Here is a 19036-nt window from a genome sequence, read left to right on the forward strand (position 1 = left end):
ATATCACTCAGCAGAATTCTTACTTGGTTAATGATTCATGACCTTTCTTGCCTAGTTTATGAGGACTTGCCCTAACAACTTCACTTTGCAGTCATTATTTCACTTCAGACACCAAACAAACATTGCTAAGTGGATTTTGTGGAATCAAAGCATACTTTCTATATCAGTCTCACCATTAAAACTGCAGTTGCTGACTGTTTTTACAATAGACAAGTTAAGAAATATATAATGCATTATATTTGAACAGTTGATTTTTTCTTTTTCTATGATTAATAGAAGTGATAAATAACTATCTTGTTATAAATTACTAAGTGAATAATTAATAATATATAATAGTAATTGTTTTTTTTTGCTTTTCTGCATATCTCATAATATTCACTCAGCATTATGTAATACTTTGTAATAATGTGTGAAATGCAACACATTTCACACTATGATGTAATGAATTCAATAAATAGCAACACATACCTCAGATCAACACATACCTCAGATGTTGTCGACTCACAATGCACTTGACTTATTTCATCTTGTATTTAATGTAACTTGGAATATCACATATTTCATGTTTCTGCTATGATTAATATAAGCAAATCATAATAATTCATGATTTATGTATTTAGTAAAATGATAAAAAAATTAACTTCTCAAACAGAAATGACTTCCATTATATCAAAATATAATATAATACTAAAAATATTTTAGTGCTGAAAGCTTCTGACTATGGAAAATTCACTAATTGAACAAATTAGTGCATAATATCCTTTTAGTTCTTAGTAAATCACCGAAGTAGGTGAAATGGCATCATTTTTGTTATATCTCATATTGCAAATGCCTTCACAATGAGTTGCCCTGATATTGAACTACCTGGGTGGTGGTATCTGTTGAGAATAAATAACATTAGTCTTTTCCGGTGGCGAAGTGTTGCTTATTGGAGGTAGTGCAATATAAGGAAAACTCTTTGTGAAGGCATTCACAATATGAGATGTAAAAAACAATGGCATTTCACCTACTTTGGTGGTTTAAAACAAACTAAAATGATGCTATGCACTAACTTGTTTGATTACCAAAATGTTTATATCGTTTTATATATTTTTTTAATATAAAAATAAAGAATTTTTATATAAAAAAAAACATACTGAATGGGAAAACTTCATTATAATAATGCACTGTATTCTTTATCACGTACTTTTTATGTGAGAAAACTTTTTACTGGGAAACTTCTTACACAGGAAAATAATATGTTACAATATATTTGGGAATTAAAAAACCAACCTTAGTACAGGGGAAAACTTCTTATGCAAAAATTTCTTATCCAGGTTATACTGTATTTTTATTTTCATATGATTTTTCATAATATTAGTAAATTAATAAGAGGAGTTTACCTCAATATAGTACGTGGAACACTTCCGTATGATACCCTCCAGAAATTAAAACGGAAAAAACGAAAAAATCGACAACTTACCGGTCCATTAAAGTAAAATATAAATAATTAAAGTAAAATATAAATAATTAAATAATCAATTTAACACAATTCAAAATCAATTCAAAACAATTAAAATTCAAATTAACGCAATTAAAAGAATAACGAAAATATTCAAAACGATCTTCCTTCCTTAATTTCCAAACTCTTATTGAAGGAAGGAAGATCGTTTTGAATATTTTCGTTATTCTTTTAATTGCGTTAATTTGAATTTTAATTGTTTTGAATTGATTTTGAATTGTGTTAAATTGATTATTTATATTTTACTTTAATTATTTATATTTTACTTTAATGGACCGGTAAGTTGTCGATTTTTTCGTTTTTTCCGTTTTAATTTCTGGAGGGTATCATACGGAAGTGTTCCACGTACTATATTGAGGTAAACTCCTCTTATTAATTTACTAATATTATTATCAACGTAGAACATATTGAGTATTACAGCTCTGATTCATACTATCTGATTTTTCATAATGAATTTATTCTGTATAAATTAGATGCTGATTTTGACTCCTATTGGGAAGATGAGTCGAGGAACAAAAACCGGAATAGGATACGTGTTGGTAGACAGTACCAAGCAACAGTTCCGCCATTGTTAAAACCAGGTCAGCTCAATTTATATATCAGGAATTTAACCATATCAGAGTATTATTATTATAAAACCCTTCCTCCTTTATTATTTATTATTGATGAAAAATTTAAATTTTAAAATGTGTTTTTACAATATTTGCAAAGGAACAAAATTTTTATTAGTTCTTTTAGGGAAAAGACACTATAAACATGAAATATAAACATGAAACGATTAGTCACTTTCATTTTCAAGTTCATAAGGCCATTAGAAGCATGAAAATTCAAAGTAATACATGAGCTACATGTATTTTGTCAAATTAACATGAACAATACATATCACTTCTAAAAATATTCAGGCAAAATTGTCTATTAAAGGAGTTGATCAAAGAAAGAGCTGCTAATCTTGAATAGATTCAGAGTTGTTATTTTTAAAAAACCTTTCTTCTTTATGAGATTTTTTTTTTCCCCGTGACGGGTACTGGTACCAAGTGCATGCGGTGGTTGGTTGTGTCCATTTACTATTATTATTGTTGGTCGAAAAATTATCTTGTAGGTGTTCAGGATTGTGGCTTTTTGAAGTTCTATGTAAGTGTTCTGTGGGAGGTCTATTGTTGCTAGGTTCTTATGGAGGCTCTTTGGCACCATGCCAATGGTTGACATGATGATCGGGGATGGTCATTACTTTTTTCCACATGCCATATATCTTTGACTTCCTCGTCTTTTCCTCATATCATTTCTGGAGGTTGCTGGTGTTGGGGCACCGCTGTGTCGATCAGGTAGGTAGATATTTCCTTATCGATGAGGGTTATTTATGGTCTGTTGCGTAGGATCGTCTTGTGTGTCATTGTGGAACAGTCCCAGTGTAGTCTGTGATATAGTAGAGATCTCTAGTACGGCCCAAGACTCTTACTTGTAATAAAGTAAACTTTCTTTGATCTGCTGGTATTTTTGCACTAGCTTCTGATGTACTATCCTATCCACCTGGTTGTGTTTATGAGTGTAATCCATCTGGGTGATCACCGTGCATCCTGCAGTGATTTGCTGCCGTCTCCGGAGCCAGGTGGGCAGGAGCAGCAGTGCGTAGCGCACTCTTCTTGATTAGACCGGGGTTCGAGCCCGTGCCCACCAAATACGGAGAATGCGGAACGGTCAGGGAATGACCACCGCATATCCCCAGAGCAATATGGCCTTAGTTGCTAATGCTCCTATAAACCAAATAACAAACAAACAGAGATTTGCTGGATCGCTTCTGGGGCCAGATGTCATCAGTTATTCCAGAGTCCTTAGCAATGTATAGGATATTATGACGTGGTTACAAAGGAACTGGATGCAAAAAATAATTTTGGTATCATATATTTGGATTTCAGGAAAGCTTTTGACACTGTTGCGCATGGAAGACTATTATACAAATTGGAGCAGAATGGTATTAAGCATAAGTTGCTACAATGGATAAAAGGATGGTTGAGTGGGAGAAGACAGAGGGTGGTAATCGATGGGTGCTGCTCTTCGTGGACTAATGTTATTAGTGGAGTCTCACAGGGTTCAGTGTTGGGTCCACTGTTTTGTATATTTATCAATGATATTGATGAAGGTATATCAGGCTTAGTGTTGAACTTTGCAGATGATACAAAGGTTGACAGGGTTGTTAATGATAGTAATGGCAGTGTGCTACTACAGCAGGATCAAGAAAATTTGGGGAGATGGGCTAAGAAGTGGCAACTGAAGTTTAACCTTGACAAATGCAAAGTGCTGCATATGGGTAGAAGTAACCCCAGAGAAACATACCAACTGTGTGGTATTATACATAAGGTGGTAGAAAATGAAAAAGACCCGGGAGTAATTGTGCAGTCAGATATGAAGTTTTCTGAGCAATGCAGACAGGCTGCCAGAGCAGGTCATGGGGTTTTGTCAATGATATATAGGAATTTTGCTAGCAGGGAAAAGGAGGTGATTATCCCTCTGTATAAGGCAATGGTCAGGCCACCTTGAGTATTGCGTACAGGTCTGGAGGCCTCATTTTAGGAAGAATATAGATTTTCTTGAGCGTGTACAGAGAAGGGCAACAAGATTGGTGAGGGGAATGAAGGAATCCTCTTACCAAGAGAGGCTTGAGTTCTGCAAATTGCAGTGGCTAGAGACTAGGCACCTGCGTGGTGATCTAATCGAGGAGTATAAGGCCTTGAATGGGTTGAGCACAGTGAATTCTAATGGATCCTTCCACTTGTTCAGATTACGAACCTAAGGGGGCATAAATTCAAATTAAGAAAAGACAGATGTAGAATAGATGTGTGGAAATTTGCCTTTAGCCAGCGGGCGGTTAATTGCTGGAACAAACTTCCATCTGTCGTGGAAATTGATAACTTAAATAAATTTAAGGAGGAACTGGACAAGCATTTGGAGGGAATGGTGTTTTTTTTTTTTTTTGTCTGTTGCTGCATAAGCTCATACACTTGCTTTTTTTGCATCACATGCCACTACTGCTACTATTTCCTGTAGTTTTTAGCGTTGATTATCTGGTCTTGGATGGTGAGCATGAATCCTTTGGCCGCAGAGAAGAGCCTTCCGTTCATGAACCAAGTGTTGGAGGCAGTCTTATCTATGTAGTCTTGACGGAGGTCATTTTTATGTCTGTCATGGAGTGTCTTCTTTGCCTGTCTTTGTTTCTTCTCTCTGTGTGAATGTGGTCTCCTCGTTGAGGTTGAGTGTCGTGTGCCTTTCTTATGACTTAGTAGATTGGGGCTGTGTTTTCCTGGAAGTAATCCCACTGTTTATTAATCACCTCTTGTTCGATGAGGTCAATCAATCCCCTCTCTCCTTTACAGGCTATGGCCACTCTCTCAGTGGCCGACTTCAGGTGGTGTGGGTGACTCTTGGTCATCATTATCCTAGTCGATCTTATAATCAGCTCCATCTCTGTGTTGGTCCAATCTTGATCCCAAAGGTGTACATTAGTACTGGGACTGTGTAAGTGTTTATGACTCTGACAATGTTCCTGTCATTCAGTTTTGATTTTAGCAGGCTTCCCAGTCTCAGATTGTATTTCTCAGTCAGGCAGGCCTTGATCTCCTTGTGTTCTAACTGGTGGGCCTGCTTCATCCCAAGATATTTGTATGTCTCTCCCTCTGTCATGGTTTCAATCTCTTCACCAGTCTTCAACTGGTAGTTTTGTCCGACTGGATCTCCTTCATGCAATCCAATGGTCTTGCATCATTATATTTTATAATAATAATTATTATTATTATTCTTCAAGATGTATTGTGACCTTTTATTTGTAAAATAATAAGAGAAGTTTACCTCAATTCTCTTATTATTTTACAAATATTGATATCAACGTAGAACGTATTGAGCATTGCAGCTCTGGTTCATACTATCTAATTCATTTTGTGACCTTTTATAGATGGATAAGACATCAAATGTGTTTAATTTTGAAGATTTTATTATAATAAAAGGTAGAATATGACAAATGTTTCTGTTAACAAATAAGTCTTTCCTAGTATATCAGTTCTGCTAAATTACTATTTGTAATTTAATTTTTAATTTGTAACTGTAATTCATTAGTAGAAATGTTTTGTATAGTAACATAGGGACCCATGTTCAGCATGGGTCTGTGTTATAACTCTAGAGTGCGACTGCAACAGGATCTAGAAAAGTTGAGAGGTGGCAACTGAAGTTTAATATTGACAAATGTAAAGTACAGTACTGCATATTACGGGTAGCAGTAACCCCTGAGTAACATACTAACTGTACAGTACTACACATTTGATTACCTGGTCTTGTAATAGAACTCTAAAGCTGAACAAAATATACAATGCTGCTAGCAATATTCTTGTTATTTGCACTAACAGTTAAAAACTGCGGCATGCAAGTGCATGTAACCCGATGTAATAAGTAACATTAGTAAAACAATAAGGCAACTTGTGATAGCCTCACATGAGAATTTAATGCTATCTATTCGGACTTTGTGATATTGAACAAGCAAAACTTGTTCCGTTTATCACTCTTTCCATAAGAATCATGATATGAAAATTCAGCTCTTTATATTCCAATAGATAAATAAATAATTATACTACTCTGCATTTTGAAAAAAAAATTAATGATTATTTTTTCTCAGGAATGTGTGTTTCTGAATCATTTTCTAATGCTGATTTCAAAAATGACTTCCATTTGTTTCCATCATGTTTTCTTCAAAAATCATGAAAGAAAATTTGATTTTTCACAAATTTTTATTATTTTTTGCAGAATTTGTGCACTGATATTATAACAATGCTACCTTTACCAGACTTATATTTAAATACATGTTGAAAACACTATTACACCTCATTTTAAACACTCGCCTCTCATTTTAAAAACTGATCTATGATTGGTCAAATTTTTTAGTCTCTCTTCAGCATCCATCAATAGTCAGCCATCATTGACATTCTACCTCCCCTGATACCTTTATCTCCATGTCATTAATATCCTGGTGAAACCTCTCACCCTATTCTTTACTAACACTTCCTAGGTTTTCTACGAAATAGTCCTTGTGGGAGTGTAAAAAAATGTACCTTGACACTCATGCTGTAGCCCAGCTTCTTGAAGTTTGCTAACATATTTTCAACTATATTCTTGTAGTCTAGATCGTTACTGTTCCCGAAGAAGTTCCCAACAACAGACCTGAAGCTAATCCATACCCGTTTTTCTCTTTTATTCACAGTTCCTTCAATATTTCAGTCCTGCATCAGCTTGTAAATTTGAGGTCCAACAAAAATACCTTGTTTTAGCTTCTCTTGGGTGATTGATGGGAATTTAATACAAAGGTAGTTGAAGCAGGGACCTTCCTGAGGTAAAGCTTCCACAGATTTTCATCAAACCCAGGTTGATGTATAAGGAGGACAAGTTTGGGGTCTACCAGTGGTTTTATGAATTATGTTCTTTGACCCAGGCAACAAACTGCCCCCCTTTGGTCAGACTTTGACATCCCAGTGCTTACTCCTTGCCTGACTGTCTCATTCAAGTAAAAAGCAAAGCATTTTGTGTAGCCATATTACTGTCCAAGTAACATGCTTATCATTTTAAAGTCAGCATAGACTAACCAACCATGTTCTTCATACTTAATATTTGTCAACAACTTCAAGTTCTCCTTTGTTTCTTTCAAATGCAGTGAGCTACTGAAATTAACCCATATTTATTTCCATTGTGGAGCAACACACCTTTGAGACTCCTCTTTGATGAGTCAGTAAAAGTCTTCACTGTGTATAATTGTAACTAATTCCTAAATATTTCATTAAGTCATCTATATTACTACAAAAAACCATACAGTGTCCTCAGAAAAGTAGGGGACTGATACTTGATCTTTTTGTTTGTATAATGAGAAAAATATCTCCCCTGTGCTAGAAGCTTTTTTGACTTTAGTCTAGAACAAGGAGTTCTGTTGATTCCTTTGGTAAATTTAAATCTCCTACCAGATCATTGAGTACATGCTGTGAAAACAGTTGAGGGCATGGACTTGTTTTCCATGCATGTAGACTTCAGTTTCATCCTCAGACACTTCACTTTTACCATTCTCTGCTGCTATATGTTTGAGGAGTTATTTAGCGAGGGGAAAGCCAGAGGTGTATTCAACTCTAGCAGTAAGCTAGAGAATCTTGTAATAACTGAGAGTAAAGTGGAGGAGAAATTGTTGAAGATAAACACAAGAAAGGCACCCGGGGTGGATGGGATCTATCCAGTTATATTAAAGGAGGAAGCAGAGGAAGTAAGCAAACCCTTAGCCATAATTATGAGAGCTTCGTTGGACTCAAGGGAAGGTACCCACAGACTGGAGATGTGCAAATGTGACCCCAATTCACAAAGGAAGATCAAAGGCTGACACAAGTAATTATAGACCTGTGAGTTTAACTTCTGTTCCAGGAAAATTAATGGAGGCACTAGTTAAAGAAGCACTGCAGGATCATTTAGACAAGACTTCAGTTATAGCTCGGACACAGCATGGTTTTGTTAAGGGGAAGTCTTGCCTGACCAATTTCATTGGATACTATGATGCAGTCACAAAGGAACTGGATGCAGGGAATAATTTTGATATTATATACTTGGATCTTAGAAAGGCTTTTGATACTGTTGCACATGGAAGACTGCTGCACAAATTGGAGCAGTGTGACATTGGAGGCAAATTGCTGCTGTGGATAAAGGGGTGGCTGAGGGGGAGAAGACAGAGAGTGGTAATCAGTGGGCACTGCTCGTCGTGGACTGATGTTATTAGTGGAGTCCCTCAGGGCTCAGTGTTGGGTCCATTATTGTTTTCTGTATTCATAAATGATATTGATGATGGTATATCAAGCTTAATGTCGAAGTTTGCAGACGATACAAAGGTAGGCAGGGTTGTCAAGGACACTACTGACACTATGCTGCTGCAACAGGATCTGGAAAGGTTGAGCAGATGGGCTGAGAGGTGGCAAATGAAGTTTAACATTGACAAATGTAAAGTACTACACATGGGAAACAGCAACCCCAGAGCAACGTATCAACTCTGTGGTACTACACTGACAGTGGGAGAGAATGAAAGGGACCTGGGGGTGGTTGTGCAGGCAGATATGAAGTTCTCTGAGCAGTGCAGACGGGCTGCAAGAGTAGCTCATGGTGTATTGTCAATGATATATAGGAATTTTTCTAGCAGGGATAAGGAGGTGATTATTCCCTTGTATAAGGCAATGGTCAGGCCACACCTAGAATACTGTATACAGGTCTGGAGGCCTCATTTCAAGAAGGATGTAGAGCTGCTGGAACGAGTACAGAGAAGGGCAACAAGATTAGTGAATGGAACAAAGGGGTGCTCTTACGAAGAAAGGCTTAAGTTTTGCAAATTACAGTGTCTGGAGACTAGGCACCAGTGAGGTGATCTGATAGAGGTGTATAAAGCCTTGAATGGTTTGAGCGTGCTCAATGCTGATGGGATTCTTGCTCAGAATAATCACCTGAGAGGGCATAAATTCAAATTGAGGAAAGACAGATGTAGGATAGACTTGTGGAAATTTGCCTTGGTTGTTGGAACAGACCTCCATCCCTTGTCGTGGAAGTTGATAGCCTAAATAAGTTTAAGGCTCAGCTGGACAGGTATTTTGAATGAACAGAGGGGTGAAGTTGAAGTGGTTTTTTTTTTTTTTTTTTTGGCTGATGCTGCATAAGCTTGCTTTCTTGCATCAAATGCCTCTGCTAATGCTATTTTCTAATATAAGTGGAGGGCATGGAATCAGCAGGTTATCTCCATGTGGGACTGGTCTAAAGGCAGATGGAACATTAAGATACACAATGCCCTTCTTACTCTTTGCACTCTATCCCACTGCATTAAGCAAAAGTAACATTCATGTCATCATGTGGTTTGTAGGCTCCCACCAAATCATAAGAATTGCAAATGCCATAGCCTTCTTTTTATCATTTTTTCCACAATCTCAATGCTTTGACACAAGTTTGGAAAACTTTGTGGAGTCCGTTGTTTTTGGTCACCAAGTTTTACTCATGAATAAGCACAATGCACATTTTTTACAAATTCTGTAATATCTTGTCTTTTGCTTGAGAACTACATAACTTCCACAAATGTAACAAAATAAGTTTGGATTGTTTAAACACTTGCATGAAGACATTTTAATCACTTTTTAGCACAAGTTTGACATGGTAATCTCATAAACTAAGCTCATACTAATAAACATTGCTGCATGGAGCTCTCAAGGTCAAGAGATGAATGATTGAAGGTAGTGTTGCCAACATGTGAGGATTTAGTTTACTCCTAATTTAATACATTCAATAATACAACTCATGACATCAACTTAAATGATTTGTGAAAAACTGTACATGCTAGAAAAAAAATTAACATTTCTGAAATCATTAGTTTACAAATATTGAAACCCATGCAGAGTGGTGTTATTAATGAATACCATGTATTCTGGCATATAATCCCCCCAGGGGCTCACATATGGTGAGTATGGGCTTGGCACACCCAGGGTCCTGAGCTGGATATAATAATTTTTTCTTTTTTACTGGTGCAGCATAAGCTTCAGGCTTCCTTACACCAATGGTTAATAATAATAAGTTGACTGCTGTTTTTTTTTTTTTTTTTTGCCTTAAATTCCTGCTTAATCATATTCACTATAAGTCAATCCATTTTTTATAGTCATCTTTTTGCATCTTTCTTAGTGATGTATTACACTAAAATTTGTATTAAGAATCATTTTTTACATTTTTATTCAATTATTTTTGCTATTCAATTATATATAATATATATATATATATATATATATGGGAGGCTTTATTATGTTGTTGAACTGTTCCTTGCTGCCTGTTTTGTAGTGTACAGGCAACCCGTATAACACGTTACTTCTACAACATGATTTTGCTCTAACAAGATTGATAAATTGCACCAATCCTCACACAACTCGGTGCTTAACTAATACGGTTAGAGAATTGCGGCAAACCTCACAGAAAACAGTATTTTTGAGCTTTTGTGCAGGGAAAACCCTGCTGTTGGATGTAATTTTCAACATTTCCATTCTTTTTTTTTGTAAATCCCTACTTTTGGCCCGCTAGTCATTATAAAAAAAAATTATTGGGAAATCCCTGTGTTATTGAATGCTGTTATTGAAATTCTGCACTATTGAACTTGTGGGGAAAAAAAAAAAAATCTAGATTTCAAAGTTTAATTACTATTGGATAATGTGCCAGGCCATCCAAAAGATTTAAGTTATCCAAATGTTGAAGTAATGTTCCTACCACCTAATATAACTTTCTTTAATTTTCCTTTAAAACTCATTACATCAGAAAATTGTTACAATGGATTTAGGAAAAAAATTGATTCCGAACCTATTGAAATGTTGGAGGCATGGACACATTTTTCAGTTGTGGACTGTATTGGAATCGTAGCTTTATCACTCAAAGAAGTAAAACCAACTGTCAGTATTAACTGCGTGTTGGAAAAACGTATAGACAGAGTCAGTTCACTCAAGAAACTGTATGGTCAAATCAGCAGAAAACAGAATCTGTGTGATAGTAGAACTTGCTAAGTTGGTAGGAGGGAAGATATTGATGATATGACTACTGAAGATGTTCAAGAATTTCTGATAGAAAAAGATGCTGGCGAAGTGGATTTGGCGGAAATGGCATCAGAGGTAAACCAAAACAATTCAGAGGGATGATAGCGCAGATGAAAATTCTGAAGTTTCAAATTTTACACTAAAAAGTAAACTGGAAGGCATAAACTTAGCCGAGCAATTAGAATTATTTTTTTGAATGCAGAACCTTTGACTAAAAGGAGCACAAAGTTTAAAAGTGAGCTTCAAAAATGCTTAGCTCCATACCATAAAATTTACAAAGATCTATCAAGCAAAAGAAAACAGACCCAGATTAGACCCAGACTCAGAGGGCGCCGACTCTCTTTAAAAATTACAGCTGTCAGTTGCAGGCTCCGAAAAAAACGATAAACGTTTGCCTTTTTATTTACATAATTGTTATTTTATATTGTACTTAATACGTAATGTTATAGTTAGTTACGCTGGTTATTTTTATTTTGATTTAGATAAACAGTTTTTGTAGATATACGTAATACTTAATCCGTTATTTCGTTCGAATCTTGCAGCCATTGTTTTTGTATATAGTGGTAAGGAATTCAAATTTTTAATTAAGGTAGTTAGGTAACTCTAACGTATAATTTATAGAGTATTACGCTTCACTGTTTCTATTAGATAGCGTAGTATTGACATTTAATTAATTTAATTTATTGATTTTATTAATTTAAAGAATCATGCCCCAAACTAGAGCAGCAAAGCAACGGGCACAAAGTGGCAGGAGTGCTGTGACTTCGGAGGAGAACTGAGGGGGGGCGATTCTCCAACGCATCACAGCCTAAAAAAATGTGCAACTTGTGAAATGTTTGCCGAACTCTCTGGAACGGAACATGACATTGCCATGGGGGATGTCTTTGTGTGTGCGCGATGTAAGGAGTGTAAGGAAATCAGGTGACAACTCAGCGTTGTTATGGGCCTATATGAGAGTTTGAAGGACAAGGTGGATGCCCTTGAGAGATCTAAATTGAGGGGCCCATCAGGCTCTCAGCTGCCCACATCAACGCCAGAGCTTGCACTTGGTCATCACACAACACAGCGGCAACCCCCAAGGCAGAATGCGCTGGTCCCACAGGAACTAGTAGTTGTTGGTGACTCTATTGTCAGGGAAACGGGAAACATGCTTTGTAAAAAGGATGGGTGGAACAGGACCAGGGTATGTCTGCCAGGGGCAAAGGTTGATGATGTTGTAGAGCGGATATCATCTTTTAAGGGCACAAAAGGTGATATAGTTGTACACGTTGGCACTAATGATATTAGGAGTAGGAGACCGGCAGAATTACTTAACAAGTACAGGTCACTGTTGAACAAAAGCCGAGAATTAGGGTTGAATTTGAAAGTGTCTGCAATTCTGCCCAGACACGATAGAAGGGGGTATATGATGAGAGCCTTGTCGATCAATTCGGCCCTGGAAAGAATGTGCAAGGCTCAAGGGGTAGAATTTTTTTCAGCCTGGACTGTACTTGTTAACAGGAGAGACTGCTTCTATAGGGATGGGATACACTTAAATAGAAAGGGTGCAAGAATATTTGCTAATGCTATCGAGGCAGTGTTAGGTGGGTCGGGAAACTGCTAGCTTGGGGGGATACAAGGACTAATAGTTTAGCAGTAGCCGTAGGCAGAGGTGATTCTTGCACAACTTTTATTAGAATAAGTAGCGACCTGGAGCGTGGGGTGTTGGGGGTTTCAGGGACGGATGGCAGTCATCCTGAAATAGGTGGGTATATGGGATGTGTTAGGGTAACTAAGAATAGGAGTAGGAGCATGTATGCTTGCATGTATACCAATGCTAGAAGTATAGTACATAAATTTGATGAATTTGACGTGTTGGTCAAGACATCAAAGGTGGATATTGTTGGGATAGCAGAGACGTGGTGTCACACAGATATAAGGAATGCTGAACTGGAATTTGGGGAGTACAATGTGTACAGAAAGGATAGACAGGATAGAAAGGGAGGAGGTGTTATGCTGTTAATTAAGAAAAACATAAAATCAAAAGAAGTGCATCCAGTTGATATAGATGAGCAGTACACTGTTGAGTCAGTTTGGTGTGACATAAACACTGCGAAAGCAAAAATAAGAGTAGGAGTGTGTTATAGGCCTAATGACTCGAATGAGTACAATGAACAATTGAACAGAGAAATAGAGTGGGCTAGTAAATCGGAATGTCTTATAATGGGGGATTTTAACTTCCCAAATATTGATTGAAACTTGTGGGTTGGTCACTCGCACACTAGTCAGACTTTTGTGGATATATTGGATGATTGTTTTCTGCAGCAGCATGTTCGAGAGGCAACCAGAGAAAGTAATACTCTTGATCTGGTTATCAGCAGTGATCATTCGTGTATTAAGGATTTGCAGATAAAGGAAACACCAGGTGGCAGTGATCACAGTGTACTGATGTGGGATTTACTTAAAGATTTAATTACCATCAGAGGTAAAGGAAAGGGTTTTTGCTTCCGTAAAGGTGAGTACAGTGGTAGTAGTAGTAGTAGTGGCACATGATGCAAGAAAGCAAGTGTAGGAGCTTATGCAGCATCAGCCAAAAAAAAAAAAAATCACACCATTCCCTCCAAATGCCTGTCCAGTTCCTCCTTAAATTTATTTAACCTATCAACTTCTACAACGACAGATGGAAGTTTGTTCCAGCAATTAACCACCCGCTGGCTAAAGGCAAATTTCCGCACATCTATTCTACATCTGTCCTTTCTTAATTTGAACTTATGTCCCCGTAGGTTGGTAATCTGAACAAGTGGAAGGATCCCATCAGAATTCAGCGTGCTCAACCCATTCAAGGCCTTATAGACCTCAATCAGATCACCACGCAGGTGCCTAGTCTCCAGCCACTGCAATTTGCAGAACTTAAGCCTCTCTTGGTAAGAGAATCCCTTCATTCCCCTCACCAATCGTGTTGCTCTTCTCTGTACACGCTCAAGCAAATCTACATCCTTCCTAAAATGAGGCCTCCAGACCTGTACGCAGTACTCAAGGCGTGGCCTGACCATTGTGTTATACAGAGGGACAATCACCTCCTTTTCCCTGCTAGCAAAATTCCTATATATCATTGACGAAACCCCAATGCCCGCCCTAGCAGTCTGTCTGCACTGCTCAGAAAACTTCATATCTGACTGCACAATTACTCCCAGGTCTTTTTCATTTTCTACCACCTTAAGTGTAGTACCACACAGTTGGTACGTTTCTCTGGGGTTACTTCTACCCATATGCAGTACTTTGCATTTGTCAAGGTTGAACTTCAGTTGCCACTTCTTAGCCCATCTGCCCAAATTATCTAGATCCTGTTGCAGTAGCACACTGCCATTACTGTCATTAACAACCCTGCCAACCTTTGTGTCATCTGCAAACTTCGACATTAAGCCTGATATACCTTCATCAATATCATTGATAAATACACAAAACAACAGTGGACCCAACACCGAACCCTGTGGGACTCCACTAATAACATTAGTCCACGAAGAGCAGCACCCATTGATTACCACCCTCTGTCTTCTCCCACTTAACCATCCTTTTATCTATTGTAGCAACTTACCCTTAATACCATTCTGCTCCAATTTGTACAGTAGTCTTCCATGCGCAACAGTGTCAAAAGCTTTCCTGAAATCCAAGTATATGATATCAAAATTATTTTTTGCATCCAGTTCCTTTGTGACTACATCATAATAACCAATCAAATTTGTCAGATAAGACTTTCCCTTAACAAACCCATGCTGTGTTTGAATTATTGCTGCAGTCTTGTCTAGATGATCCTGCAATGCATCTTTAACCAGCGACTCCATTATTTTACCCGGAACAGAAGTTAAACTAACTGGTCTGTAATTACTCGTGTCACCCTTCGATCCACCTTTGTGAATTGGGGACACATTTGCACATCTCCAGTCCGTGGGAACCTCCCCTGAGTCCAAGGATGCTCTCATAATTATGGCTAAGGGTTTGCTTAGTTGCTTTGCCACCTCCTTTAAAATAACTGGATAGATCCCATCCACCCCAGGTGCCTTTCTTATGTTTAACTTCAACAATTTCTCCTCCACTTTGCTCTCAGTTATTACAAAATCATTAAGCACACTGCTACAATTTGATAACCTTCTTCCATTTTCAAATTGTAATAATTCCTCACGTGTGAATGTAGATGCAAAATACTCATTCAGTTTGTTTGCTATCTGAGCAGGATCATCAACAGTCGAACCATCGATGTCAAGTGGACCAATCATATTCATCCCCTTCCTTTTAGAGTTTATATAAGTAAAGAAATCCTTGCTGTTTTTCTTAGCATCTTTTGCCAAAGCTTTCTCGTAATCCGCCTTCGCCTGCCGAACCTTCTTTGTGACCTGATTACAGACTAGCTTATATCTGCCACAGGCTTCTGCGTCACCTGATAATTTATATGCATCCCATGCATTTTTCTTCTCTGTCACGAGTCTCATTAGTTCATTTGATAACCATTTAGGCCTAAACCTTGAACGATATTTCTTAATCGGTATATAAAGTCTAGTCGCTTCCACGATTAATTCTTTGAATGCTTCCCACTTAGAATTTACTGTTTGTAACATCGTCAGTTGATCCCACTGTACAGAATTTAAAAACTGTCTGAGACCACTGTACTCCCCTTTACGGAAGCAAAAACCCTTTCCTTTACCCCTGACGGTAGTTACCTCTTTGAGTAAATCCCACTTCAGCACACTGTGATCACTGCCACCTAGTGGTTCCTTTATCTGCAAATTCTTAATACACGAATGATCACTGCTGATAACCAGATCAAGAGTGTTACTTTCTCTGGTTGCCTCTCGAACATGCTGCTGCAGAAAACAATCATCCAATAACTCCACAAAAGTCTGACTAGTGTGTGAGTGACCAACCCACAAGTTCCAGTCAATATCTGGGAAGTTAAAATCCCCCATTATAAGACATTCTGATTTACTGGCCCACTCTATTTCTCTGTACAATTGTTCATTGTACTCATTCAAGTCATTAGGCCTATAACACACTCCTACTCTTATTTTTCCTTTCGCAGTGCTTATCTCACACCAAACCGACTCAACAGAGCACTGTTCATCTATATTAACTGGGTGCACTTCCTTTGATTTTGTGTTTCTTAATTAACAGCATAACACCCCCTCCCTTTCTGTCCTGTCTATCCTTTCTGTACACATTGTACTCCCCAAATTCCAGTTCTGCATTCCTTATATCTTTGTGACACCACGTCTCTGCTATCCCAACAATATCCGCCTTTGATGTCTTGACCAACACTTCAAATTCATCAAATTTATTTACTATACTTCTAGCATTGGTATACATGCAAGCATACATGCTCCTATGCCTATTCCTTGTTACCCTAACACATCCCATATACCCAACTATTCCATGATGACTGCCATCCGTCCCTGAAACCCCCAACACCCCTCGCTCCAGGTCGCTTCTTATTCTAATAGAAGTTGTGCAAGAATCACCTTCACTGGTCTCGGACAGTTTTTAAATTCTGTACAGTGGGATAAACTGACGGTGTTACCAACAGTAAATTCTAAGTGGGAAGCATTCAAGGATTTAATCGTGGAAGCTACTAAAAGTTTCATACCTATTAAGAAATATTGTTCAAGGTTTAGGCCTAAATGGTTATCTAATGAACTAATGAGACTCGTAATAAAGAAGAAAAATGCATGGGATGCATATAAATTATCAAGCGACTCAGAAGCCTATGGCAGATATAAGCTAGTTTGTAATCAGGTGACAAAGGAGGTTAGGCAGGCGAAGGCAGATTACGAGAAATCCTTGGCAAAAGATGCTAAGAAAAACAGCAAGGATTCCTTTACTTATATAAACTCTAAAAGGAAGGGGATGAATCTGATTGGTCCACTTGACATCGATGGTTCGACTGTTGATGATCCTGCTCAGATAGCAAACAAACTGAATGAGTATTTTGCCTCTACATTCACACATGAGGAATTATTAAGGTTTGAAAATGGCAGAAGATTATCAAATTGTAGCAGGATACTTAATGATTTTGGAATAACTGAAAGCAAAGTGGAGGAGAAATTGTTGAAATTAAACATAAGAAAAGGATCTGGGGTGGATGGGATCTATCCAGTTTTAAAGGAGGCGGCAAAGCAACTAAGCAAGCCCTTAAGCCATAATTATGAGAGCATCCTTGGACTCAGGGGAGGTTCCCACGGACTGGAGATGTGCAAATGTATCCCCAATTCACAAAGGGGGATCAAAGGGTGACACGAGTAATTACAGACCAGTTAGTTTAACTTCTGTTCCCGGTAAAATAATGGAGTTACTGGTTAAAGATGCATTGCAGGATCATCTAGACAAGACTGCAGCAATAATTCAGACACAGCATGGGTTTGTTAAGAGAAAGTCTTGTCTGACAAATTTGATAGGATATTATGATGTGGTTACAAAGGAACTGGATGCAAAAAATAATTTTGATATCATATATTTGGATTTCAGGAAAGCTTTTGACACTGTTGCGCATGGAAGACTATTGTACAAATTGGAGCAGAATGGTATTAAGGGTAAGTTGCTACAATGGATAGAGGATGGTTAAGTGGGAGAAGACAGAGGGTGGTAATCAATGGGTGCTGCTCTTCTTGGACTAATGTTATTAGTGGAGTCCCACAGGGTTCAGTGTTAGGTCCACTGTTGTTTTGTATATTTATCAATGATATTGATGAAGGTATATCAGGCTTAGTGTCGAAGTTTGCAGATGATACAAATGTTGGCAGGGTTGTTAATGACAGTAATGGCAGTGTGTTACTGCAACAGGATCTAGATAATTTGAGCAGAAGGGCTAAGAAGTGGCAACTGAAGTTTAACCTTGACAAATGCAAAGTGCTGCATATGGGTAGAAGTAACCCAGAGAAACGTACCAACTGTGTGGTACTACACTTAAGGTGGTAGAAAATGAAAAAGACCTGGGAGTAATTGTGCAGTCAGATATGAAGTTTTCTGAGCAATGTAGACAGGCTGCCAGAGCAGGTCATGGGGTTTTTGTCAATGATATATAGGAATTTTGCTAGCAGGGAAAAGGAGGTGATTATCCCTCTGTATAAGGCAATGGTCAGGCCATGACTTGAGTACTGCGTACAGGTCTGGAGGCCTCATTTTAGGAAGGATGTAGATTTACTTGAGCGTGTACAGAGAAGGGCAACAAGATTGGTGAGGGGAATGAAGGGATCCTCTTACCAAGAGAGGCTTAAGTTCTGCAAATTGTAGTGGCTGGAGACTAGGCACCTGCACGGTGATCTGATTGAGGTATATAAGGCCTTGAATGGGTTGGGCACACTGAATTCTGATGGGATCCTTCCACTTGTTCAGATTATGAACCTAAGGGGCCATAAATTCAAATTAAGAAAAGACAGATGTAGTATAGATGTGCGGAGATTTGCCTTTAGCCCGCAGGTGGTTAATTGCTGGAACAAACTTCCATCTGTTGTTGTTGTGGAAGTTGATAGGTTGAATAAATTTAAGGAAGAACTGGAAATGGCATTTGGAGCGAATTGTGTGATATATTTTTTTTTTGGCTGATGCTGCATAAGCTCATAGACTTGCTTTCTTGCATCACATGCCACTACTACTTATTAAATAAGGTCTCATATCCCCTGTTAATGTCATTGGCACTAACGTGTACAACAATATCACACTTTGTGCTCCTAAAGGATGTTATCTGCTCTACATTGTCATCAGCTTTTGCCACGGGCAAGTTAATAAACAAGTGAGAGATCCACAGGGTTTGGTAATTTTCTCCTTGTTGTTTTTAATATTCATTAATGTTATTGATTTAAAATTTATTGCATAAATTTGCTGATGATAAAGGTGGGTGGAGTAGTTACTGACAGTGATCAAGGTACTTCAACAAGACAAATAAATTTTTTGAATGTGCTGAGAA

The 19036-nt window shown here is 37.8% G+C and overlaps 1 protein-coding gene across 2 annotated transcripts in view; it reads left to right on the forward strand.

Annotated features, from left to right (window-relative positions):
* The window catches only part of LOC150077091 (uncharacterized), a 347053-nt gene that overhangs the window by 32733 nt on the left and 295284 nt on the right, over positions 1–19036 (forward strand). For both annotated transcript variants that reach the window (XM_090386103.1, XM_090386104.1), the window contains exon 2: positions 1975–2082. In XM_090386103.1, coding sequence (XP_090242229.1) covers positions 1975–2082 — 108 coding nt within the window. The remainder of the gene's footprint in view (positions 1–1974; positions 2083–19036) is intronic.

The sequence above is a fragment of the Mastigoproctus giganteus genome, chromosome 12, assembly GCF_048544385.1.
Source record: "Mastigoproctus giganteus isolate SK-2022 chromosome 12, ASM4854438v1, whole genome shotgun sequence".
Lineage (NCBI taxonomy): Eukaryota > Metazoa > Arthropoda > Arachnida > Uropygi > Thelyphonidae > Mastigoproctus > Mastigoproctus giganteus.